Genomic DNA, 27575 nt, shown 5'->3' with positions numbered 1-27575 from the left:
CGTTTGAGATGCACTGACAGTTTAGCGTCTTTCTCCGACTTGGTGAGAATTGATGGTTTGGTTTAAGGTAGGCACACGGACAGGCACTGCATGCGGTGGGGGGGTGGGGTGGGGTGGGGTGGGTGGAGATGATGGTTGATCTGGGAGTGCTTCGGAGGGGATTATGGGGGCGGCCTCCCAGGGAGACCAGGGCTCATTTCTGTCCGGTGATGGACTGCGATATGGATCGAGGTGGGATCATGTCCAACAGGTACTCTCTCTGCCGGTCGGCTAGGCTGGAACTCTTGTGGGCTCCGACTGCCGCTGGGTTCAGGTAAGCAATATTTAACCCTGTGGAGAAAGAGAAACATGCTCGGTAAGATCACCACCAGTGCAGCCCCCCGGTCACGAGCCATAGGTCCTTCCTCAGGAATGGGACAAATCAGAGCGAGAGCTGCCCCCCCCCCCCCCCCCCATGGGATCTAAACCTAATCCACCTTACATTAGGATCACTTCCTTATCAGCTGTAAAACTTAAACCCTCAAAGGAACAGCTTAAATAGCTCGACAGCCGACATTACCGGGTTCCCCTTTTCCATATCAAACCCACCATGATTCAACTCAACCCTTCAGACTGGCCACGCCCCCAGACACACAGGAAGGCGGCCATATTGGATATAATTTTAAAAACTGCTGAGTCAGCGTTTGCACACACACACTCCAATCCAAACCAAATTTTAAACACTTATTGACCCTTCCTACCTGGACACTTTAAAAGGGAAACTTTGACAATCAGCCTTACAGCGCCCCCTAGAGAACGATGACAAAAATTTAATGGGAATTAAAATAATAGTTTGCCAGAAATGATTGAAATTTTCCAGAAAATTCCCTCATGTGGTCCCGATCAAAAAACACAATCGTAACCATGTTGTTGTTTTTACGCTGTTGCCATGGCGATGGCAACCCCTCCTATGGGGAGGGGTGCGACGCCAACTTTGTCGGACAGCCACGAAATTCGGTAAAGACATGCGTCATGTCAGGGCAAAAAAAAATAATATTATGGCCACGCCCCCAGACACACAGGAAGGCGGCCATATTGGATTGAAACTTAAAAACTCCTGACGGCAGATGACCATATAATCCAAATAACGATTTGACTAAACTGTGAGCTACTAATGCAGCTGAAATCTAAACACTTGTGAAGCACTCAGGACAAAAGCGGCGTGCGTCGGCGGGTCAGCTCAACGGCCTGTCGGCCGGCGAGGGCCTACAACGCCGCTTGCGGCTTTAATTGTTATTATTTCTGTACTTCTTTGCTGCTTTTGAAATGAAATACTTTTATTAATCATCATCTGTCCGACACACAATGAAATTGTGTTTTCACCCTAGAACAACGGGCCCCTTGAAACAACCACACACTAATACGTGCATCAAAGGGCCCGAGCACACGGAGAGGGAGTAGGGTGAAGGGTGAAGGCGCCGCCGTGGTCGGTGTACCTGGAGCCGTTAGCGGGGACGGTGCCTTGCTCAAGGGCACCTCGGCAGTGCTCTGGAGGCAGACTGGCCCCTCTCCAGTCACCAGCCCACACACCACATCCCACCAGAGCTGGGACTCGAACCGGGGAAGCAGTGGACTTCCCAGCGCAGCGCCCAACCCCAATAATTTATCTTATGTACTCCAGTGTTTCCCAACCGTCTCTGAGCCGCAGCACACCACCAACCAAAATGACACAAAATGACACTCTAACACAGGACATATTAGATTAGATGACCTTTATTATAATACATATAGTTAATAATATAGTTTTTTAATGTATTTATACTTGGTGGGAAACCTGGGGCTGTTTGGATGAACACAAAATGGACATCCTGCAGTAATGGTAGAAAGACACACACTTTATTACAGCACAGACACCCGACAATGTTAATCAGGTGATCGATAATCTCTCACCGGTTGGGAAACTCTGATGTACACTATGTAAAGCGACTTTGAGTGTCCAGAAAAGCGCTATATAAATAAAATGTATTATTATTATTACAACTGTCCTGGAGACATACAGGTCCTGGAGCGATGGCAGCTTGCAGCCGATCACCTTCTCCGCAGCACGTACAATGCGCTGCAGTCTGTGTCTGTCCCTGGTGGTGGCGCCAGCGTACCACACGGTGATGGAGGAGGTGAGGAAGGACTCCACGATGGAGGTGTAGAACTGCACCAACATCTGGGTCGGCAGCTTGAGTTTCCTCAGCTGCCGCAGGAAGTACATCCTCTGCTGAGCCTTCTTGGTGAGGGAGCTGATGGTCGGCTCCCACTTGAGGTCCCGGGTGATGGTGGTGCCCAGGAAGCGGAAAGAGTCCACGATGGAGATGGGGGTAGGGGAGTCTGTGAGGGCGAGGGGGGGCGGTGGGGCTGTGACTTTCCTGAAGTCAACGATCATCTCCACTGTTTTCTGGCTGTTCAGCTCCAGGTTGTTGCTGCTACACCAGGACACCAGCCGGTCCACCTCCCTCCTGTAGGCAGACTCATCACCGTCCGAGATGAGCCCGATGAGGGTGGTGTCGTCTGCAAACTTAATCAGTTTGACGGACTGAAGGCTGGAGGTGCAGCAGTTGGTGTACAGGGAGAAGAGCCAGGGGGAAAGTACACAGCCCTGGGGGGATCCGGTGCTGATAGTCAGGGTGTCCGAGACCGTAGACCCCAGCCGCACATGCTGGCTCAGGTCAATCAGGAAGTCAGTGATCCAACTGGGGGGCGGAGCTTTCAGTTATCAAGCTCCTTGATTGTGGAATCAGCTCCCTGATTGGTTCCTGAGACAGACACCATCTCTATGTTCAAGAGTAGATTAAAGACTTTACTTTTTAACAAAGCTTATAACTAATCAATGCAGTAATCAATATAATCAATATGCTGTCATTAGGCAGCATTGGTGGCTTAACATCATGACACACTGAGCTCCTCCCCCTTTATCTGATTATTCATGTTATAAATATATGTCAGTAATCTCTCTCTCTCTTCCTGTAGTCTGTTCTCTCTCTCCCTCTGTTTGTCCCTCTTTCTCTTTCAGGTCCTTCTGTCCGTGGTGCTGCAGAACCTGGACCTGTGTCCCTCAACACTGATGTCCATATCGCTAGCATTAGCATTTATAGCTTTATATCACTAGCATTAGCATTTATAGCTTTATATCGCTAGCATTAGCATTTATAGCTTTATTCATCTTGTTTTTGTCTGCTCCTGCTCTGTCTCGCTATCGTTTCTCTATCCATCTCCTTGTTTTTGACTCCTCCGACCTGCCATTCTCTCTCTCTCTCTCTCTCTCTCAACCCAGCCGGTCAGACAGATGGCCGTCCACCATGAGCCTAGGTTCTGTCCAAGGTTTCTGCCTGTTAAAGGGAAGTGTTTCCTTGCCTCCGTTGCCAAAGTTCTTGCTCTTGTGGGTCAAGTTGGGTTCTGTGTTTCCCTGCTGATCCTGTAAAGTCCTTGAGATGACTTCCTGTTGTGATCTGGTGTTATAGAAATAAAATAAAACTGAATTGAATTGGCGTAGGTTCCTGGAGAGTCCAGATGCTGCAGGATGAAGTGGAGGGCCAGATTGACTGCGTCGTCTACAGACCCGTTGGCTCGGTAGGCGAACTGCAGCGGGTCCAGGAGGGGGGCGGTGAGGGTCTTCAGGTGGTGGAGAACCAGGCGCTCAAAAGACTTCCTGACTACAGATGTCAGCGCTATCGGCCTGTAGTCATTAAGTCCTGTGATCCTTGTCTTCTTGGGGACAGGAACAATGGTGGAGGACTTGAAGCAGGCTGGAACACGACAGGACTCCAGGGAGGGGTTAAAGATGTCTGTGAAGACAGGAGTCAGCTCACTGGCACAATGTTTCAGGGTGGGGGGGGAACATTGTCCGGTTCAGCTTCGTGAACTGTCTGTGAAATATTCCAGGTAAGGGCGTGTGAGATCCGTGTCCGCGGAGGCGGACCCAATTTCGCAACAAAAACCAAAAAAACCTGGTAAAAGGTATGTTGGCGTGAAAGGATGGATGCTGAGGGCGTGTCGAGTTGTCAGTCTGATTATATAAACTATTACCTACGTACATCTTATCTCTGCCAAAGATAGCGGGACATCGGCTCCGACACGAGGCGCCGTCTCACCCCGTCCCCGAAGGTGGGGTAAGTGGATGAAATGGTCCCGTGTCTCCTGTGTGCTGTCTGATTGTGTCCACGCTTGTTATCAGACACTCCCCCTCACTGGTGGTTTAGACCCAGCTACAGCCCTCTGATCACCGACCTCCCGTACTAGGTGAGTTTTACGTGGACCAGCAGCTACCTGGGATGTTGTAGAGGTGCCGACGGCCGTCGTGCTGCAGGCGGCTGCTGCCGCAGTGCTTGGCGCCGGTCATTCCCATCAGGCTGCTGCTAACGGACAGCTGGGAGGCCTGGGCAAAGTTGGACAGGACACCTCGCGCCGAGTTGGACAGGCCTCGCTGCAGGGAGGCTTGAGGTTGGGCAGCCTGAGGACAGAGCAGAGATTCACCACGATGGACGTGGACATTCATGGACCCTGACCCCAACCACCGGTGCCGGTCCGTGGGGCATTGTTACCGGGCCGCTCAGATTTATCATTTCTGTTTTATTGATTGTTAGAGTCTGACAGGTGATTTATTTTGAAAAACCACCGGATTTTCTCCGATTTAACTTTCACCTGTGAATCTTCACACGCTTGTCTTGGTCATGTGACACGTTACTAAAAAATAAACCTTTAAACTAAAATTGGTAAAAGAACCCTGGATTAAAAGACTAGAACCCTGGATTAAAAGACGAGAATCCTGGATTAAAAAACAAGAACCCTGGATTAAAAAACAAGAGCCCTGGATTAAAAGACGAGAATCCTGGATTAAAAAACAAGAACCCTGGATTAAAAAACAAGAGCCCTGGATTAAAAGACTAGAACCCTGGATTAAAAAACGAGAATCCTGGATCAAAAAACAAGAGCCCTGGATTAAAAGACTAGAACCCTGGATTAAAAAACAAGAACCCTGGATTAAAAAACAAGAGCCCTGGATTAAAAGACTAGAACCCTGGATTAAAAAACGAGAATCCTGGATCAAAAAACAAGAGCCCTGGATTAAAAGACTAGGACCCCGGATTAAAAGACAAGAACCCTGGATTAAAAAACAAGAGTCCTGGATTAAAAGACTAGAACCCTGGATTAAAAGACTAGGATCCTGACCCCAACCACCGGTGCCGGTCCGTGGGGCATTGTTACCGGGCCGCTCAGATTTATCATTTCTGTTTTATTGATTGTTAGAGTCTGACAGGTGATTTATTTTGAAAAACCACCGGATTTTCTCCGATTTAACTTTCACCTGTGAATCTTCACACGCTTGTCTTGGTCATGTGACACGTTACTAAAAAATAAACCTTTAAACTAAAATTGGTAAAAGAACCCTGGATTAAAAGACTAGAACCCTGGATTAAAAGACGAGAATCCTGGATTAAAAAACAAGAACCCTGGATTAAAAAACAAGAGCCCTGGATTAAAAGACGAGAATCCTGGATTAAAAAACAAGAACCCTGGATTAAAAAACAAGAGCCCTGGATTAAAAGACTAGAACCCTGGATTAAAAAACGAGAATCCTGGATCAAAAAACAAGAGCCCTGGATTAAAAGACTAGAACCCTGGATTAAAAAACAAGAACCCTGGATTAAAAAACAAGAGCCCTGGATTAAAAGACTAGAACCCTGGATTAAAAAACGAGAATCCTGGATCAAAAAACAAGAGCCCTGGATTAAAAGACTAGGACCCCGGATTAAAAGACAAGAACCCTGGATTAAAAAACAAGAGTCCTGGATTAAAAGACTAGAACCCTGGATTAAAAGACTAGGATCCTGACCCCAACCACCGGTGCCGGTCCGTGGGGCATTGTTACCGGGCCGCTCAGATTTATCATTTCTGTTTTATTGATTGTTAGAGTCTGACAGGTGATTTATTTTGAAAAACCACCGGATTTTCTCCGATGTAACTTTCACCTGTGAATCTTCACACGCTTGTCTTGGTCATGTGACACGTTACTAAAAAATAAACCTTTAAACTAAAATTGGTAAAAGAACCCTGGATTAAAAGACTAGAACCCTGGATTAAAAGACGAGAATCCTGGATTAAAAAACAAGAACCCTGGATTAAAAAACAAGAGCCCTGGATTAAAAGACGAGAATCCTGGATTAAAAAACAAGAACCCTGGATTAAAAAACAAGAGCCCTGGATTAAAAGACTAGAACCCTGGATTAAAAAACAAGAATCCTGGATCATAAAACAAGAGCCCTGGATTAAAAGACTAGATCCCCGGATTAAAAGACTAGGACCCCAGATTAAAAGACTAGGACCCCGGATTAAAAGACAAAAACCCTGGATTAAAAAACAAGAGTCCTGGATTAAAAGACTAGAACCCTGGATTAAAAGACTAGAACCCTGGATTAAAAAACGAGAATCCTGGATCAAAAAACAAGAGCCCTGGATTAAAAGACTAGGACCCCGGATTAAAAGACAAGAACCCTGGATTAAAAAACAAGAGTCCTGGATTAAAAGACTAGAACTCTGGATTAAAAGACTAGGATCCTGACCCCAACCACCGGTGCCGGTCCGTGGGGCATTGTTACCGGGCCGCTCAGATTTATCATTTCTGTTTTATTGATTGTTAGAGTCTGACAGGTGATTTATTTTGAAAAACCACCGGATTTTCTCCGATGTAACTTTCACCTGTGAATCTTCACAAGCTTGTCTTGGTCATGTGACACGTTACTAAAAAATAAACCTTTAAACTAAAATTGGTAAAAGAACCCTGGATTAAAAGACTAGAACCCTGGATTAAAAGACGAGAATCCTGGATTAAAAAACAAGAACCCTGGATTAAAAAACAAGAGCCCTGGATTAAAAGACGAGAATCCTGGATTAAAAAACAAGAACCCTGGATTAAAAAACAAGAGCCCTGGATTAAAAGACTAGAACCCTGGATTAAAAAACGAGAATCCTGGATCAAAAAACAAGAGCCCTGGATTAAAAGACTAGAACCCTGGATTAAAAAACAAGAACCCTGGATTAAAAAACAAGAGCCCTGGATTAAAAGACTAGAACCCTGGATTAAAAAACGAGAATCCTGGATCAAAAAACAAGAGCCCTGGATTAAAAGACTAGGACCCCGGATTAAAAGACAAGAACCCTGGATTAAAAAACAAGAGTCCTGGATTAAAAGACTAGAACCCTGGATTAAAAGACTAGGATCCTGACCCCAACCACCGGTGCCGGTCCGTGGGGCATTGTTACCGGGCCGCTCAGATTTATCATTTCTGTTTTATTGATTGTTAGAGTCTGACAGGTGATTTATTTTGAAAAACCACCGGATTTTCTCCGATGTAACTTTCACCTGTGAATCTTCACACGCTTGTCTTGGTCATGTGACACGTTACTAAAAAATAAACCTTTAAACTAAAATTGGTAAAAGAACCCTGGATTAAAAGACGAGAACCCTGGATTAAAAAACAAGAGCCCTGGATTAAAAGACTAGAACCCTGGATTAAAAAAAGAACCCTAGATTAAAAGACTAGAACCCTGGATTAAAATACAAGAACCCTGGATTAAAAGACAAGAGCCCTGGATTAAAAGACTAGAACCCTGGATTAAAAAACAAGAATCCTGGATCATAAAACAAGAGCCCTGGATTAAAAGACTAGATCCCCGGATTAAAAGACTAGGACCCCAGATTAAAAGACTAGGACCCCGGATTAAAAGACAAAAACCCTGGATTAAAAAACAAGAGTCCTGGATTAAAAGACTAGAACCCTGGATTAAAAGACTAGAACCCTGGATTAAAAAACGAGAATCCTGGATCAAAAAACAAGAGCCCTGGATTAAAAGACTAGGACCCCGGATTAAAAGACAAGAACCCTGGATTAAAAAACAAGAGTCCTGGATTAAAAGACTAGAACCCTGGATTAAAAGACTAGGATCCTGACCCCAACCACCGGTGCCGGTCCGTGGGGCATTGTTACCGGGCCGCTCAGATTTATCATTTCTGTTTTATTGATTGTTAGAGTCTGACAGGTGATTTATTTTGAAAAACCACCGGATTTTCTCCGATGTAACTTTCACCTGTGAATCTTCACACGCTTGTCTTGGTCATGTGACACGTTACTAAAAAATAAACCTTTAAACTAAAATTGGTAAAAGAACCCTGGATTAAAAGACGAGAATCCTGGATTAAAAGACTAGAACCCTGGATTAAAAAACAAGAACCCTGGATTAAAAAACAAGAGCCCTGGATTAAAAGACTAGATCCCCGGATTAAAAGACTAGGACCCCAGATTAAAAGACTAGGACCCCGGATTAAAAGACAAAAACCCTGGATTAAAAAACAAGAGTCCTGGATTAAAAGACTAGAACCCTGGATTAAAAGACTAGGACCCTGGATTAAAAGACTAGAACCCTGGATTAAAAAACAAGAACCCTGGATTAAAAAACAAGAGCCCTGGATTAAAAGACAAGAACCCTGGATTAAAAGACTAGAACCCTGGATTAAAAAACAAGAGCCCTGGATTAAAAGACTAGAACCCTGGATTAAAAAAAGAACCCTAGATTAAAAGACTAGAACCCTGGATTAAAATACAAGAACCCTGGATTAAAAGACTACAACCCTGGATTAAAAGACTAGGACCCTGGATTAAAAGACTAGAACCCCGGATTAAAAGATTAGGACCCCGGATTAAAAGACAAGAACCCTGGATTAAAAAACAAGAGTCCTGGATTAAAAAACAAGAGTCCTGGATTAAGACTAGGACCCTGGATTAAAAGACTAGAACCCTGGATTAAAAAAAGAACCATAGATTAAAAGACTAGAACCCTAGATTAAAAGACTAGAACCCTGGATTAAAATACAAGAACCCTGGATTAAAAAACAAGAGCCCTGGATTAAAAGACTAGAACCCTGGATTAAAAAACTAGAACCCCGGATTAAAAGACTAGGACCCCGGATTAAAAGACTAGGACCCCGGATTAAAAGACAAGAACCCTGGATTAAAAAACAAGAGTCCTGGATTAAAAGACTAGAACCCTGGATTAAGACTAGGACCCTGGATTAAAAGACTAGAACCCTGGATTAAAAGACGAGAACCCTGGATTAAGACTAGAACCCTGGATTAAAAAACAAGAACCCTGGATTAAAAAACAAGAGCCCTGGATTAAAAAACAAGATCCCTGATTAAAGGATAATACATTTTGAATTTAAGAAAGATGGAGGAGATAAACAATTATTGAGACCACAAGTTCTACCTCATACAGAACACCTAGTATTCTTCACGAGCCTTTATTTTGAAATGAAGACAGGGGTACCTGGCGGAGGGCATGGTGTCGGATCATGGTGTCGGTCTTGGGCCCGGTGGGGGCGGCGCTGGGGGAAAGGGCCGCCTGCTGCTGCAGCCTCTGTTCAATCTCCTGACATGAAGAAACACGAACATTTAGCGTTTCACATGCACACATTTCTAGGAATAACTCACCAAAGCTTAAAGCTGACGGTATCCGGTGGACCGATTTTGAGTAAGACCCGGAAGAACTGGGAGTCGGAACTTCAGCTGAGCTTCTCAGAGACCTTCTGGGAGCGAACTTTGGGGGCTGTTAACTCATCATCCAGCTGCGCCAGACTCTCATCAATACAATTTAAGGTCGTACATAGGCTACACTATAGCAAGGAAAAACTTTCAAGGCTCTTTCCAGACAAATTTGATGAGAAGTGTAGTAGGTGCTTGCAGACCCCTTGTAACCTCACCCATATGTTCTGGACATGTCCCAAGCTGTCTGGGTTCTGGCAAAGATTCTTTAAAACAATCTCAGATATATTAGGCATTACTATAATTCCAACTCCACATATCGCCATCTTCGGCTTGCCCCCAGATGACCTCCAGATCACAGCGATCCAGAGAGCCATTATTGCCTTTCCTCGCTTGTTGCTCGTAAGAGAATTCTGATTATGGAAGTCCTCCCAACCACCATTACTCAAAGTCTGGCTCCATGATATTTCAGGCCTTGTGAAGCTGGAGCAGATTCAATTCTCATTAGAGGTTCATCTGACAGGTTCTCTGCTCGTTGGAGACCTCTACTCAATGATCTGGATGGCTTGCCGGACGTTTCTCTGTGAGGCCCTTATATGTGGTCTTGTCTGAACCTGCCCTCCTGTGCTGGTCTGCCAGTGGCAGATAACTGCCCCTCTTTCAAGACTTATTCAGACACTGTAGCACAACAAATCTGCTTGACTGACCAACCGTAGGCAGCTATTAGGAATCGCTCTGTTTACATACACATTGATACTAACACTTGTGTGAATGTATGCATGTTGTGTATATATATATATAATGTATTGCTTTTTTTATCCTCGTTTGTTTGCTTTTGAAATTGTTCATACTTTGTTATTTCTAGTTTACTATGTTGGGGGGTGGGTGGGTGTTCATTTGGTTGGTTGTTTAGAAAAGGAAAAATATAACTGTACGTTTGCACTTTACGTCTGTCTTGCATTTGATAAATAAAAGTATAAAAAAAAGAAAAAGCTGACGGTGAATTCAAAGCATCTCTGCCAGCGTTTCACTGACACCAAGACCAGCGTGGGCCAATCAATGAGCGGCAGCTCCAGAGGTCCAACAAGGACCAACAAGGACCAACAAGGTCCAACAAGGAGCAACAAGGTTCAACAAGGACCAACAAGGAGCAACAAGGAGTAACAAGGAGCAACAAGGAGCAATAAGGTCTAACAAGGAGCAACAAGGTCCAACAAGGACCAACAAGGACCAACAAGGTCCAACAAGGAGCAACAAGGTCCAACAAGGAGCAACAAGGTTCAACAAGGATCAACAAGGAGCAACAAGGAGTAACAAGGAGCAACAAGGTCCAACAAGGAGCAACAAGGTCCAACAAGGACCAACAAGGAGCAACAAGGTCCAACAAGGACCAACAAGGAGCAACAAGGTTCAACAAGGACCAACAAGGAGCAACAAGGAGCAACAAGGTTCAACAAGGTTCAACAAGGAGCAACAAGGTTCAACAAGGACCAACAAGGACCAACAAGGAGTAACAAGGAGCAACAAGGAGCAACAAGGAGCAACAAGGAGCAACAAGGTTCAACAAGGACCAACAAGGAGCAACAAGGTCCAACAAGGACCAACAAGGAGCAACAAGGTCCAACAAGGAGCAACAAGGTTCAACAAGGACCAACAAGGAGCAACAAGGAGTAACAAGGAGCAACAAGGAGCAACAAGGAGGAACAAGGTCCAACAAGGAGCAACAAGGTCCAACAAGGACCAACAAGGAGCAACAAGGTCCAACAAGGACCAACAAGGAGCAACAAGGTTCAACAAGAACCAACAAGGAGCAACAAGGAGCAACAAGGTTCAACAAGGACCAACAAGGACCAACAAGGAGCAACAAGGAGCAACAAGGAGTAACAAGGAGCAACAAGGTTCAACAAGGACCAACAAGGAGCAACAAGGAGTAACAAGGTTCAACAAGGAGCAACAAGGAGCAACAAGGAGTAACAAGGAGCAACAAGGAGCAACAAGGAGCAACAAGGAGCAACAAGGAGGAACAAGGTCCAACAAGGAGCAACAAGGTCCAACAAGGACCAACAAGGAGCAACAAGGTCCAACAAGGACCAACAAGGAGCAACAAGGTTCAACAAGAACCAACAAGGAGCAACAAGGAGCAACAAGGTTCAACAAGGACCAACAAGGACCAACAAGGAGCAACAAGGAGCAACAAGGAGTAACAAGGAGCAACAAGGTTCAACAAGGACCAACAAGGAGCAACAAGGAGTAACAAGGTTCAACAAGGAGCAACAAGGAGCAACAAGGAGTAACAAGGAGCAACAAGGAGCAACAAGGTCCAACAAGGAGCAACAAGGAGCAACAAGGTTCAACAAGGACCAACAAGGAGTAACAAGGACCAACAAGGTTCAACAAGGACCAACAAGGAGCAACAAGGAGTAACAAGGAGCAACAAGGAGCAACAAGGAGCAACAAGGAGCAGAGGAACGAGCAGCAACGCTAACGCTGCTCGAGAGCTGCCTGCCAGAAACATGCAGGATCATTAGGATATGCTAATAATGGGATCCAGATGCTAGGGCACTAGCATCTGGATCAGGGCACTGATCATAATGATCATAATGATTGATAACTTCTGAGCTGAGAGGTGGGCGTTTGTGCCGTGGGGACAGAAGCTAGCGATGCTAACCTGCTCCTGCTGCAGAGCCTTCACAAAGGCATTCTTCAGCCGGTTGGTGTGCTCCGCCTTCAGAGCCTTCTTCTGATTGGACGTCATGCACTGCTCACAAAGGATCCGGCCGCTCTTCTCCTGCTTCCAGTGGGGGGTGAAGTCAGTTCTGCACTGAGCGCAGAAGAAAGGCTCCATGCGGGCCAGCGCCCCTCGGAGTTTACCTGGAGAGAACACCGTTTCAGCCAATGGGAGTGCAGCAATCAGAAGCCTAAACGACAACCTGCATCAAATACAGAAGGGAGAGGACCTGCCATGACCCCCCCACCACCGGGTTCACGGCTTACCCTGACTGTCCAGCACACTCTGCACCACCTCCTCCAGGCCCACCATGTAGATGAACTCGCTGTTGGCGGCGGAGGGCAGGAAGTGGAGCAGTGGGGCGGGGGGCTTGGGGGGAGGGATCTCCAGCAGCGTTTTCTCCAGCTGCTTCCTCAGGGCCAACTTGGCTGCTGCTTGGCTGCTGGCCTGGTCGGTGATGGAGCTCACGCCTCCGCTGGCCGAGCTGGACATGGTGGACGGGCTGACGGCGGTGGCTCCGCCCAGGCCGCCTGCCACCCCGCCGGCCCCCGCTGCCGCTGCCGCCTGCATGTGGGCCAGGTTCATGTACATGGCACTGGAGCCTGAGCGCTGGGAAGACGCCATCTGCTGGCTGGCCTGTGAGAAAAGGACAGTCAAAGCTGTCTAAGATGGGTGGTCGCCATGACGACACCCAGCAGGTTCCAAGGTGCAGTAGCAAACTTTAAGGGTCATGTGTGCAACAGCGGAAATAGACATTTCTAATCGAGTTCCTGAAAATGATCTTGGTTTGTGACCCGACAAGCCCGAACGCCGTTCAACGGGTCCGTTCACTGATGACCAGCGGCGTTCCACGTTGGAGATCCCGTCAGAACCCCCAGCAGGGTCGGGTCATTTCCTGGATCACAGCTGGTCCTCACCCAGCGACGCCGTCGCTAAGCGAGTTCATCGTTAAACACGTTACCCGACCTGTAGTGCATTCATACTGGTGTATTTATTTAGCGGGCAGCACGGTGGCGTAGTGGGTAGCGCTGTCGCCTCACAGCAAGAAGGTACCAGGGTCGAGTTTGTATGTTCTCTCTGGGTTCTCTCTGGGTTCTCCAGAATCATGCAGCTTAGGTGAACGGCTTGCTCCAAACTGTGCGTAGTGTGTGAGTGCCGGCGACGCGTTCGGGGTGTACCCCACCTCTCGCCCATAGCAAGCTGGGATAGAGCAGCAAAGCGGCGTGGCGAGGAGCGTCCTTTACGCGCAGCACGGCGGTTTAGCGGCGTGGCGAGGAGCGTCCTTTACGCGCAGCACGGCGGTTTAGCGGCGTGGCAAGGAGCGTCCTTTACACGCAGCACGGAGGTTTAGCGGCGTGGCGAGGAGCGTCCTTTACACGCAGCACGGCGTTTAGCGGCGTGGCGAGGAGCGTCCTTTACGCGCAGCACGGCGTTTAGCGGCGTAGCGAGGAGCGTCCTTTACACGCAGCACGGAGGTTTAGCGGCGTGGCAAGGAGCGTCCTTTACACGCAGCACGGCGTTTAGCGGCGTGGCGAGGAGCGTCCTTTACGCGCAGCACGGCGGTTTAGCGGCGTGGCGAGGAGCGTCCTTTACACGCAGCACGGCGGTTTAGCGGCGTGGCGAGGAGCGTCCTTTACACGCAGCACGGCGTTTAGCGGCGTGGCGAGGAGCGTCCTTTACGCGCAGCACGGCGGTTTAGCGGCGTGGCGAGGAGCGTCCATTATTTATTTTCTAAAGCCACAGGGAGCCGCAGCAGAGGGATGAAAGAGCCACACGCGGCTCCGGAGCCGTGGGTTGCTGACCCCTGCCCTAACCTAACACAACCCTAACCCCTACCCCATAACCCTACCATACCCCATAACCCATAACCCATCCCAACAACCCTAACCCCTACCGGATGCTCTCTTCATGAGATCCACCAGTCTGGTAGATCCAGCTGGGGGGAGATGGCTTTAATACGACATCAATGATCTGATCGATGCCCATTCACAGCCGCTTATTTTACGAAACAAATGTTTTGGCCAGAAAAGAGGTTTTGATCTTTGAGAGTGAGATAAATGTGAGAAGATGTTAACGTCTGGCTGAGAAAAGCGTACAAAGTGTGTGTTGACGGCTTTTACAGCCTGAAAACGTGTGTAATATTTGTAGAAGATAAAGCTGACGACTTGAATGTCGTCAGTGGGACGCAGGTGAAGCGCTTCATCAGCCATACCTGGTAGCCAACAGGGTTGGGCATGCTTGAGCCGGAGCGACACACCCCAGACTTGGAGGAGAGCCTCTGGCTGTGCAGCTGGGCCGGGTTGGGGGCTATCACTCGCTGGGAAATCAGCATGGGGGGCAGGTTAGCGTTTGCTGCTGACCTGATGACGGTGTGACCCTACAGGAAGGGGAAAGCATGGCACCATTTCATTATGGAAAGGCTATTAGCAAAAAAATAAATACACACATATAGTCATTATAGAAGACAGAAGACAAGCCAATATAACAATCAGAAATGTGAGCGGGAAAAGACAGGATCAAAGCCACGAAAACGGTCCTGTAGCCAGGCAACAAAGCAAACCCCGCAGCCAGATACCCCCGTTAACGGACAAAACGTTGTTAGCTTTCTCCTTTTCCCTCGGTTCTATTATTATATCTCGTTTTGGAGGTGTTTATTCAATAATGAGTCAGGATTATAAAACGAATCAAGTTTACTGAAAGTTTTCAGTAAGTACAAAGCTGGTAAGGAAACACAGCGCTGGGCTCTCCTACAGACGCGCGGGGGGGGGGGGGGGGGGCTCTGTAGAAGAGTCCTGAATGTTCTACGGCAGTGATCTTTATAGTGGGCGTCAAAACACCCTCCTCCTGGGGGGTGCTTACACCCTCCTCCTGGGATGGGCCGTTGGGCCCTGACTTATTCTCATTGTGTATCAGTTACAATGTGATGCTTTATATGTGATTAATCTATGTGTGTGATTATTCCCACAAAGGATGTATAGATAAAGAAACTAAGAGTGTTTGTGCAGCCTGTGTATTGCGAGCGTGCTGCAGAACTCAAATATCTAACAACGTCCATGGCCCCCATGAAGCATCGGTGAACCGTGCAGCGCTGCGAAGGTACCATGCATGGACAGAGACGCCGAGAGGCTGACGAGACCCAGTACAGCCACCCAGGAATGAAATGGTTAATAGTCCTCCTCAAACCAGCTCGGAGGTCAGGGGAGACGAACAGTCTGTCTAACCGCAGAGATTTACTCGAGAAGCACGTAACTCAAGGGCACCTCGGCAGTGCTCTGCTCTGGAGGCAGACCGGCCCCCCTCCAGTCACCAGCCCACACTCCACATTCCACCAGAGCTGGGACTCGAGCCAGGGCCCCACCCACTGAGCCCAGCCCAGGGCCACACCCACTGAGCCACTGCCACCAAGCAGCTCATTCCCCTCCGAATTGGTTTTACAAATGACACATTTCACATTTTGAAGCTCCATTGACTGCAATGTTACTGAACATTTCAAAGTGATCCAGAATCCAGGATCTCTTCTGGATCATCACTCAAATTTAGTCATCTATTCCTGGAAACATTCGCAACATTTCCTGAAAATTTCATCAAGATCCATCCAGAGCATTTTGAGTTATCTTGCTAAAGGAAGGACGACCCCCCAGGGAACGCAATACTAGTTTGGATTACAGGTGTGTTACACCTTCATCCTCCATATCTGTTCATCTGCTGCCCAGCCTCCCTGGACACTAAACAGGTACAGATAATGGCTTTAGTTGTTCTTCATAATGACTCCCATCCGCTCCGGGATTAAGTCCATCTTCTTCCCTCTGGACAGAGGTTTTTAATCCCAAGGTGCAGGACCACCTGTTGTAAACATCGCTTTGTTCCTGTTGTCTCTGAGCTCAATAAGGAGTGACATTACACCATGTCTTATTTCTTAGCTCTATTATTATTGTCAACGTACATTTTATGTTCTTATTCCAGTTCTAATGAGATTGATTTTAATTCCTTAAGGCTTTTATTGCATTTATTTCAAGTTACCTTGATCTTTATTATTACCCTCGCCGAAGAGGAGGCGAGGGTATTGCAATTGGGTGCATTTTTACATCTGGAATTGTGCCTGTGCTGTAAACTGCCACTTTAAGAGGGAGGGACACGAATGGCATGATGGGAAAAAGAGTCCAGAAGGAGTCTTGTAGTACGTTCCGGAGCAGCAAGCTAGAGCAGGTTTGGCCCCTCTGATCCGGAAGCCCTGTTTACTGTCTCACAAGATCCAATAGTCTTTTGGAGGCGGGGTCTGCAGTCTCTGATTGTCTTTCTAGTTGGTGGAAAAATGAGCACATTATTGACCTGATACTCGATAAAGTGCCTCTTTGTCTGGGTCATTGTGTTTCTGAGATGGGCGTCAAATGCTATCAACCTTTCTGCAAAAAAGTAGAAATCAAGTAACCTTGAACGCCCCCTACAAAAGCAATGTCTCCAAGGTGCGAGCACCCCCGGTTGAGAACCCCTGCTCTATCACCAGAATCCGTACTTGGCTTACGGATAACAAACTGTCACTACATCTTGGAAAAACAGAATCGATTCTTTTTGGGTCTAAACACTCTCCAAGTGAGATAAATGTTAATGATTTCAAGGTCACAGTCGATAATACAGTCATCTCCAGCAAAGAAGAGATTACCTATTTGGGCTGTGTTCTTGACAAATACCTGTCTGGCGATAGTATGGCAACTAAGGTGATCAAAAAAGTCAATCAGAGAACAAGATTTTTGGGCAGAATGTCTGCTTTTGTCTCCGGACTCTTGCTGGAGCCCTCGTTCAGCCCCTCTTTGACTATGCTAGCACCTCCTGGTATTCAAACATCAAAGTGTCCCTGAAAACCAGGCTCCAAACCTCCCAAAACAAACTGATTCGGCTACTCCTCTGTCTGGGGCCCATGAGCCACCTTCTTCCTGGACATTTTGCTAGCCTAAAATGGCTCAGGGTAGAAGACAGGGTTAAACAACTCAAAATGGGATTGGCATTTAAAATAGTCAATGCAGCTCTGCCCTCAGTCCCCTCAATCCCTGCATACCTGAATAAACACCTCCACAGATTTAGTGACACCCACAGCCACAACACTAGAGGGAGCTCAAACAACAACCTGATTACCCCCTCCTATAGGACTAACATGGGTAAATCATCTTTTTACAATACTGCCCCCCAAGGGTGGAACTGTTTGACTCCTGCCCTCAAAACATGCACCTCTTTGGCCTCCTTCAAAACGGCCCTAAAAATACACCTTTCAGGGGGCAGAAACGGAGATAGTCATCACGACTCTCTCCGGATCAACCCCCCCCTTTTTTGTCCACCTACGTTGTACATATTATGTGCCTTTTTTAATTTATTGTTATTTTGCATCTGTGGAGTAATTTAATATTAGTTGTATTTGTATTGTTAATTGTGGATGATTTATGTACGAAGGACTTTCAACGGAAACAAGACCGCAAGGGCTTTTTAGAAATGCTCCTCTTTGACTGTACTTGTACTGTAATACATGCTACTGTTTGACTGTACTTGTACTGTAATACATGCTACTGTTTGACTGTACTTGTACTGTAATACATACTACTGTGACTGTACTTGTACTGTAATACATGCTACTGTGTGACTGTACTTGTACTGTAATACATGCTACTGTGTGACTGGGTTCAACCCTCCTGGTTTTACTGAAGTGAACCGCTTGCTGCCTGTCAGATGACCTTTGGTGGTGCAATGTTACCTGTGCAGTGCGCAGGTTCTGGGGCTCAGGGTTGTGCAGGCCGGGCCTCACTGGCAGCTTCCCCAGGCCACTGGAGCTGTGGATTGGAGGAGGCTGCACTGATGATGTGGCGTTCTGGACCACTGGAACCTGGACACAACCATATCACAGTGAATCACTGATGGTCTCCGGGTTACGCCCTCGTTGAAAGTCCTGATTTATGCTCGATACTCTAGAGTCTACTGCATGGTCACGCAAACAGGAAATCTGTATATCAGCATACGTTATGATAGGACCATAGAAACCTGGACCCTGACCTCAACAATAAACTGGACTGGTCCCACAACAATGTGCAACTCAACAACCACCAGTGCAAGGACGGAACAAAGTCACGGTCACCAGTATGCGGAGCACGTTGTACCGGATCTGGATCAGGCGTACAGCAGTTGATCGGTGTTTGGTGAAAAAATATTGAGTTGTCCACTCCTCTCTACCTACGGCCGTTGTGGGCGCTCCGGACGGCACTACGGGCGTAGCACCAGCACCACCTGCTGATCAAAATCTGTCTCTTGGACCATAGAGCCGGAGCTATTGTTCTCCATGCCCAGTGCATTGTTGCGTCATACCGGACATAGACAACAATAGCGCCGGTGCTACGCTTTGTAGATAGAGGGTTAAACACTCGACAGTCTCTGCCAACTTTCCTTTTCTTATGTCCGCTCAACCAACCAGAAGGTCTGAGGGGTCAAAGAGTAAAGTGCAAACCTGGCTGGGTCCTGAAGATTATTTCAGTTTAAATGAAGCCACGCCTCCCAGTTATGTTAACTCTCACATTTCTGGAGACGCCGGCCGAGGAGGTGGAGTTGGAGCCATCTATAACTCGGAGCTCCAGATTAACCCTAAACCTAAATTAAACTATACCTCCTTTGAGAGTCTTATTCTTAGTCTGTCACTCCCAACATGGAAATCAAGCCAGCCGGTCCTGATTGTTCTAGTTTACCGCCCTCCAGGCCCAGACTCTGATTTCATGTCAGAATGTTCTGAATGTTTAACAAGCTTAGTTCTGAAAGCAGAACAGATACTTGTTGTGGGAGATTTTAACATTCATGTAGATTCAGTGACGACTGCCTTGCTACTGCCTTCCTCTCATTACTGGACTCAATCTAATCCAAGGTTTCTCTTTGACACCGTAGCTAGGCTAACACAAAGCTAGAGCAGCATATTACTCATCAATATATTCGAGAGAAAAAGCATGTTATTTTGCCTTATTTTTTATAGTTGTTTTGTCTCACATCTTAATATCTGAACATTTAAATATGTGAACTAAAGCGCAATCACATTTGTAAATGAATGGCTTCTGGTTTTTAAAATGTAAATAAACCAATCTACTGTGATAAAACAACAAAATTGCAATAACTGCATGAACCATCAAAGTGAAGTCTAACTGGGGGGATCGTTGTTCTCCAGCGCCTCCGGGGTTAACTTCCAGACCACGCTGGGGACGAAGGCTGAAGCGCAGCAACACAAGATGGACGCCGGCCAGACGTGCTGAATCACTGAAGCTGCTTTATTTTACTTGCACTGTTAAACAAAACTCAGTTTCCTCCTATCGCTCGCATATCTCTGTCTTCTCCTTCTCTCTCTCTCTCTCTCTCTCTCTCTCACACACACTCGCTCCCGGGGGGAGGGGCACACGCCCCAGCTGGACGCGCGCACACACACACACATCCACTCAGACACATCTCACAACATATGAATAAGGAAATACATCGCAATAAAATAATGATAAGCGTTCGCTTTGGCCTGGGGAGTTCAGTTCACCATTCGCTGTAACGATATCTGGCGCCATCTAGCGTTCAGAATGGGTATAATGTCTAAACCCCGAATATAACACGACCCGACTTTTTCAGCCTAATTTCAATGCAAGAAACATCGTGTTATATTTGAGCCAATACGGTAGTATTGCTTTGCTAAATACGATTAATCTATCTTTACTCACAGGCTATGTACCCGAGTCTTTAAAACAGCAGTCATTAAACCGCTTCTCAAAAAACCAACATTGGATCCTGATGTCTCGGCTAACTATCGGCCAATTTCAAACCTTCCATTCCTGTCAAAGCTTCTAGAGAAAGCAGTTTCCAGTCAGCTGTGTGAATTCTGACAAGACAATCAGTTATTTGAGGTTTTTCAGTCGTGTTTCAGAGCTCATCATAGCACAGAGACAGCATTAGTTAAAGTCACCAATGACCTTTAATAGCGTCTGATAATGGACTTGTCTCCGTGCTTATTTTATTAGATCTCAGTGCAGCCTTTGACACAATAGATCATCAGATTCTGTTACAGAGGCTGGAACAATCTGTTGGTGTTAGAGGATCTGCATTGAACTGGTTTAGATCATATTTATCTGATAGATTTCAGTTTGTACGTGTTCATGATGAATCTTCTACGTACACTGAAGTTAAATATGGAGTTCCACAGGGTTCAGTGCTTGGACCTATTCTGTTCACGCTGTATATGCTTCCCTTAGGTAACATTCTCTCTCTCTCTCAACCCAGCCGGTCAGACAGATGGCCGTCCACCATGAGCCCAGGTTTTGTCCAAGGTTTCTGCCTGTTAAAGGGAAGTTGTTCCTTGCCTCCGTTGCCAGAGTTCTTGCTCTTCTGGGTCAATTTGGGTTCTGTTTCCCTGCTCATCCTGTAAAGCCTTGAGATGACTTTCTGTTGTGATCTGGCGCCATTCCAATAAAACGGAATGGAATTGAATTGAATAAATACGCCACACCTCCATAAAGGTCAATGTATCTCGGGTGAATGCAGCATCATGGTAGCACAGGTAGTGTGGTTAGCAGGAGCTAACGTAGCATTGCCAGCTTCTCACTGATCTCAAGCCCGGATAAATGCAGAGATTTTTACACTGGTGCATCCGGTGTAAAAGTTCACCAAACTACAATATGCAAATCACCATAATTGCTGGATCAGTTCATCACTACGCTCGTGTATAAGTGTGACACAGATAGGGGGCGCCACACATGTGCAGGGCCTTGCAGTGTTTGTGTGGCATTCTGTCTTCTGAAAGGCAAAGCATCAACACACACAGGCTGAGCTAAAGACATGCACCTCACAGGACCGAACTTATACAGCTCTTAAAATAGTACACAATCTGAGTCAGCAGTATGCTGGAAAAGTGGCCCAGTTCCCAGAAGGGTCGCCAAACTACTAGAGTAGAAGTACTTCATTTACATTCCACGAGTGAATATTCCAGGACTGGGCAGAGACAATGTCCTGATGAGTGATGGTGAGGAAAAGGACCGACCTTCTGCACAAGATTCTCCTTCTGCATCTGACTCTGTCGGAGCTTCTTGAGGAGAACCAGACGAGCCTCCTCCAGGCGCAGCTCCTCTCTCAGAGCCTTGATCATCTGCTGCCTCTCCTCCCCGGTCTTCCCCTGGACACAGAGACACACACGACACACGCCAGCAGGTGGCAGCGTTAAGAACGTTAAGACAAGCACTTTGATGGGAACACACTCAACAACCGTTTTTGAGAGGTTTATCAAATTTGAATTCATACAGTACCAAGCTATATAACACTAGCTGTTGTATTACTTGGCCTTTGGGGCTGTCAACTGTAAAGGCCAGTAAGATCTGGAACAGTCTTCCACTCGCCAGCAGGGGGCGTCCCACATTACAAACCTTTAAAACTCACCTCAAGCAGTGGTTGAAGGTAAACCAGGCCTGTAACCAGTAGCTCTAAACCTTTTAGTAATGTACTGTACTGCGTTGTGTTTTTATTGTAACCTCTTGTTCTTTTTTATGTCTTGTTGTGTTTTTCTGTAACCTGCCTCGGGACTACGGATGTAAATTAGCATTTTTGCTATAATCTGGCATATTTACGTCTATTAGATGCGTCTGTATAGATGTTCATTAATGTGCACTGTCCCTATCAAATAAATGAAAAACAAAAAACAAAACATGAAACCCAGATTAGGAACCTTTCTTCAACCCAAAACATTGTAAAACTCAAAGAACTAAAACGACTCTTATCTCAAAGGTAGGGCAGGGCTGTGCAGATGTTCAGGTCAGATTATCTGGGGCCACACAGATAGGGCGATACAGATTATCTGGAGCCACACAGATAGGGCGATACAGATTATCTGGAGCTACACAGATAGGGCGATACAGATTATCTGGAGCTACACAGATAGGGCGGTGCAGATTATCTGGAGCCACACAGATAGGGCGATACAGATTATCTGGAGCTACACAGATAGGGCGGTGCAGATTATCTGGAGCTACACAGATAGGGCGATACAGATTATCTGGAGCCACACAGATAGGGCGATACAGATTATCTGGAGCTACACAGATAGGGCGGTGCAGATTATCTGGAGCTACACAGATAGGGCGATACAGATTATCTGGAGCCACACAGATAGGGCGGTGCAGATTATCTGGAGCCACACAGATAGGGCGGTGCAGATTATCTGGAGCCACACAGATAGGGCGGTGCAGATTATCTGGAGCTACACAGATAGGGCGGTGCAGATTATCTGGAGCCACACAGATAGGGCGGTGCAGATTATCTGGAGCCACACAGATAGGGCGATACAGATTATCTGGAGCCACACAGATAGGGCGATACAGATTATCTGGAGCCACACAGATAGGGCGATACAGATTATCTGGAGCTACACAGATAGGGCGATACAGATTATCTGGAGCTACACAGATAGGGCGGTGCAGATTATCTGGAGCCACACAGATAGGGCGGTGCAGATTATCTGGAGCCACACAGATAGGGCGGTGCAGATTATCTGGAGCCACACAGATAGGGCGATACAGATTATCTGGAGCCACACAGATAGGGCGATACAGATTATCTGGAGCTACACAGATAGGGCGATACAGATTATCTGGAGCTACACAGATAGGGCGATACAGATTATCTGGAGCTACACAGATAGGGCGATACAGATTATCTGGAGCTACACAGATAGGGCGATACAGATTATCTGGAGCCACACAGATAGGGCGATACAGATTATCTGGAGCTACACAGATAGGGCGATACAGATTATCTGGAGCCACACAGATAGGGCGGTGCAGATTATCTGGAGCCACACAGCTCGCTAACATTTCTGTTGGATTTTTGATCATTATTGTCAGCATCACAGGGACAGATGTCTTGATTGGATAACAAGGACCAGTGAATGTTGATCATGTGGAAGCTTGACAGACCGGAGACATCTCAGGTGTCTTCGTGTGAGGACAGAAGTCTACCTTGAACATGTCCAGGTTGGCTTGGTGTCGGCGCTCCTCACGGTGGGGGGTGCTTCTGGGACTGGACGCTTCATTGTCTGACAGGATGATGACATCTGGAGACGGAGTCCGTCTATCGTGGTCCACCTCACTTTTTGGGACAAAGAAAGATAAAGTTTTGTGTCATCTTCTCGCATATCTGAAGCAAATACTCATCACCAAATCTGCCAGTTCACGATTCGAGCCGAGTCGCTGCTGGTGCAGTTCCCCTGACAAACCACACGGCGATTAATGACGTCAAAATGCTTCTTCTTTCCTCCGGTCAGAAACTTGATCAAGCTGCATCTTGGAGCAGTCGCCAGTTCAGAATGAAAGGAGCTGCTTCTATGTTCTCGTCTCGTCTGGGTCACCAGAACACCAGACAGACCCCCCCCCCCCCGGCCACTTCCACTAGCTCTTCTGGGGGAATCCAGGCCTGAGAGATATAATCCCTCCAACGTGTCCTCCTCCCGGCTGGACATACCCGAAACACCGCCCCTGGGAGGCGTCCTCACTCGATACCTGAGACCCTCTACTGGCTCCTCTTGATGTGGGGGAGCGGCGGCTCGACTCTGAGACCCTCCCGGATGCCCGAGCTCCTCACCCTGTCTCTGAGGCTGAACCCGGATACCTTAAACTAGAGCTAAATTAGAGCGCAGATCGACCGGTAAATCAAAAGCCTCGCCTTGCACCTTAGCTCCCTCTTCACCACAACGGACCGGTTCACGCTGAACCGGTCCGCCTGTCGATCTCCTGCTCCATCCTTCCCTCACTCACAAACAAGACCCCGCGCAACTGAGGAAGCACTTCCACCCCCCCTTTGAGGGTACAGAGAACCATGGCCTCAGACTTGGAGTTGCTGATCTTCATCCCCGCCGCTTCACATTCGGCTGCCAACTGCCCCAGTGAAGCCGGACTCGACCCCTCCCCCGCCCGACTGTCCATTAAAGTTATGAAGGAAACTCTTTCCTCATGTTGGGATTTGTAAAACCTGAATGCTGGTCATTGGGTGGAGGCCATGTCACGGCCTGTCCTCTGAAGAGACGACCTTCGTGTTCAGCAGGTTTTTATTTGTTTTGTTTTTTGTGGATGATTTATGTACGAAGGACTTTCAACGGAAACAAGCCCGCAAGGGCTTTTTAGAAATGCTCCTCTTAGACAGGATGTTTGACGTTATTTGTACTGTAATACATGCTACTGTGTGACTGTACTTGTACTCTAACATTCTATCTAATAAATATATTCATCATCAGGTAAATGTGTTCCTGGGGACCATTTGTGTGGAGCGTCACGACATCATGTCCAACTGGCCATTCAGGTAAGACATGAACTGTTGAGCTGCAACTCCATAGGTTCAAGGCTATCCGTAACCCCGCCCCTCCATACCTGTCTGACCTCCAGGTCAACATCCCCGCCCGCCCCCTCTCTGTCAGGTCTGCCAGAGAGGGGGCGGGGACCTGACTGTCCCCCCAGCCCGTCTGTCCACCATGGGGCTAGGAGCCTTCCTCCTCCCTGTCATCAGAAACTCACCTATTTCAGCAGGTGTGTACGTAAACGTCTCTCCCCGTTTGTTGCTCCGCTGCAAAGCCCCTCATTTTCTCTTTTGCATTTTAATCGTCTTTTATATAAGTGGCGGCGCGCTGTGGTGCAGCGGCTCCTCTAGCGTGTGTGAGCGGGTAAAGTTCGGTGAAACTGAGCTTCTGAGCGTCAACAAAGCTCAACCGCCGACTCTTCCATCGACTCTCGGAGCTCCTGAGGACATCGGGCTGGCGCAGCAGAGTTCAGCGGCCCGGAGGCAGGCGGAGACGGTGTGCTCGGAAGCAGAAGAGGGGCGAGCGGGGCGGCCTGCTAGCTAGGCTAAAGGCTAACCCGACTCGCCCGGCTGCTCCATCGCTCTTTCTGGCTAACGTTCGCTCGCTGGATAACAAGATGGACCTTCTGCGGCTGCGACTAAACACCTACAGAGAGATGCGGGATTGCTGCGTGCTTCTTCTGACGGAAACGTGGCTAAATAACAGCGTGCCGGACTCCGCCGTTCAGATCGACGGTCTGCTACTCTTTCACGCGGATCGTAACCATCTGTCGGGGAAGACGCGAGGAGGAGGCCTCTGCGTCTATATCAACAGAGGTTGGTGCACGAACTGTTCCGTGGTTAGCAGCCACTGTTCTGAGGCGGTAGAACACATGACGATCAGATGCCGGCCCCACTATCTGCCACGGGAGTTCACAGCCGTGTTCGTCGTAGCTGTTTACATCCCCCTGAGCGCTAATGCTAACGAGGCGCTACGTGAGCTACACGACAACATCGGCAAACAGCAACACAAGCACCCGGAGGCGCTCTACGTGGTTGCAGGAGACTTTAACCACGTCAACCTGACGGACATTTTGCCACGGTTCCACCAGCATGTCACCATTGCAACCCGGGGGAACAACACGCTCGACCGGGTGTATAGGAACCGCAAGGACAGCTACAGGGCTACCCCCCGTCCCCACCTCGGCCTCTCTGACCACATCTCCATCATGCTGGTCCCTTCCTACCGTCCTGTGTGCAGGAAGGGACCAGCATGACGAGTCGGAGGACATGCAGGAGGTGGAACATCTGGTGCAGTGGTGCAGAGAAAACAACCTCTGCATCAATGTGAAGAAAACAAAGGAGATGTTTGTGGATTACAGGAAAGGAGGCTACAGCCCCCCTCCCCTCTACATCGGAGGAGCGGCTGTCGAGGTGGTCCAGACTCCAGAGCATCAAGTACCTGGCCATGCACATCGCTAGTGACCTGGCGTGGAGGACCAACTCAGCCTCCTTAGTAAGGAAGGCCCACCAGCGCCTCTACTTTGAGGTGAGCAGGTGTGGGATCCCCTGTCCTGGTTCCTTCTACAGGTGTGCGGTGGAGAGTGTCCTGCATCATGAAGGACCCCGCCCACCCTGCACATGGACTGTTTGGCACCCCCCATCATGAAGAACCCCACCCACCCTGCACATGGACTGTTTGCCCCCCTCCATCATGAAGGACCCCACCCACCCTGCACATGGACTGTTTGCCCCCCTCCATCATGAAGGACCCCGCCCACCCTGCACATGGACTGTTTGGCACCCCCATCATGAAGGACCCCACCCACCCTGCACATGGACTGTTTGCCCCCCTCCATCATGAAGGACCCCGCCCACCCTGCACATGGACTGTTTGGCACCCCCCATCATGAAGGACCCCACCCACCCTGCACATGGACTCTTTGCCCCCCCCCCCATCATGAAGGACCCCACCCACCCTGCACATGGACTCTTTGCCCCCCCCCCATCATGAAGGACCCCACCCACCCTGCACATGGACTCTTTGCCCCCCCCCCATCATGAAGGACCCCACCCACCCTGCACATGAAATTGACTGTTTCTGTTTCTGCTTGAACGACTGTTTCTTCGACGCCTCTAACTCGGACCTGAGTGCAATTTTCGTTCTTTTCATGCAAGTGTTGGAGTGACAATAACATTTCTTGATTCTTGAAGTGTCTTTTAAATTGTTGTACGGCGACCTTGAGCGCTTTGAAAGGCGCCTTATAAATAAAATGTGTTATTATTATTATTATTATTCACCAAAAAAAGATCAGTCATCGTTGACCAATCAGGTCATCCGAGCTCCTGCTCACACCTGGTGTAAATGTCCACCGAGTGTGATCAGTTCACTAGTGGACAGCTCTCAGGGTGATGATGAAGGCCGCATCCAGCGGGCGGAGGGTTACACTCGGGGGGGGCATTTGGGTTCTCTGACCTACAAAGAGAAGCAGCATATGTTTGTCCTCCCTCCACCCCAAGACAGGACTGGTGCCCCCTCTGTCCCACCCCCCCTCCGAGACAGGACTGGTGCCAGCTTCAACAATGATATCGTCTCACCATCTTCTCCCTGCGCTCATATCCACAGGCTCATCCAGGATGTTCTCCTTCCCATTCTTGCTGGTTCCAACATGGCCACCGTGGCCCCCCAGCCTTAGATTTCCATTCAGCTTCTCTTCATAAGCAGCACCTAGTAGGCTCTGATGGTGGAGGGTGCTGGCCCCGGGGCCCTTCCCATCTCCAAGGGGCCCCGCCACTTCCAAGGCTGCCAGGTCAGCGAGGTCCTTGCGTTTCAGAAGAGCCAGCATCTTGAGCCGCTCCATGGCCTCGTGGCCCTCCATCTTGAGGCGCTTGGCCAGGGCCTCCTCCCGCTCGCTGGGCGACTCCAGGCCTCGCTTCAGCAAGTTGAGCCTCAGCGCCTCCTCAGACATCCGCTCCAT

At 48.1% G+C, this 27575-nt stretch overlaps 1 protein-coding gene across 1 annotated transcript; it reads right to left on the bottom strand.

Annotated features, from left to right (window-relative positions):
• Positions 1-193: 193 nt before the first annotated feature.
• On the bottom strand, positions 194-27575 carry LOC137914900 (transcriptional repressor p66-beta-like). Its single transcript, XM_068758388.1, has 10 exons — positions 27196-27575; positions 23289-23418; positions 21323-21454; positions 18032-18160; positions 14504-14668; positions 12558-12927; positions 12232-12434; positions 9349-9450; positions 4294-4477; positions 194-330 (listed from the first exon to the last, which is right to left on the bottom strand). Exons 1-10 carry the CDS (start codon positions 27573-27575, stop codon positions 194-196), a joined length of 1932 nt encoding a protein of 643 aa, XP_068614489.1.

The sequence above is a fragment of the Brachionichthys hirsutus genome, unplaced genomic scaffold, assembly GCF_040956055.1.
Source record: "Brachionichthys hirsutus isolate HB-005 unplaced genomic scaffold, CSIRO-AGI_Bhir_v1 contig_1305, whole genome shotgun sequence".
Classification (NCBI taxonomy): Eukaryota; Metazoa; Chordata; class Actinopteri; order Lophiiformes; family Brachionichthyidae; genus Brachionichthys; species Brachionichthys hirsutus.
The sequence above is the reverse complement of the archived record's forward strand: the minus strand, read 5'-3'. Positions and strand labels throughout refer to the sequence as shown.

Coding starts and splice junctions, on each gene's coding strand:
- LOC137914900 (XM_068758388.1), bottom strand. CDS start 27,575: ATGGAGCGGATGTCTGAGGAGGCGCTGAGGCTCAACTTGCTGAAGCGA. Junction 12,435..12,557: donor GAGTGTGCTGGACAGTCAGG/GTAAGCCGTGAA, acceptor TGTTCTCTCCAG/GTAAACTCCGAGGGGCGCTG. Junction 4,478..9,348: donor GACACCATGCCCTCCGCCAG/GTACCCCTGTCT, acceptor CTCTGTCCTCAG/GCTGCCCAACCTCAAGCCTC.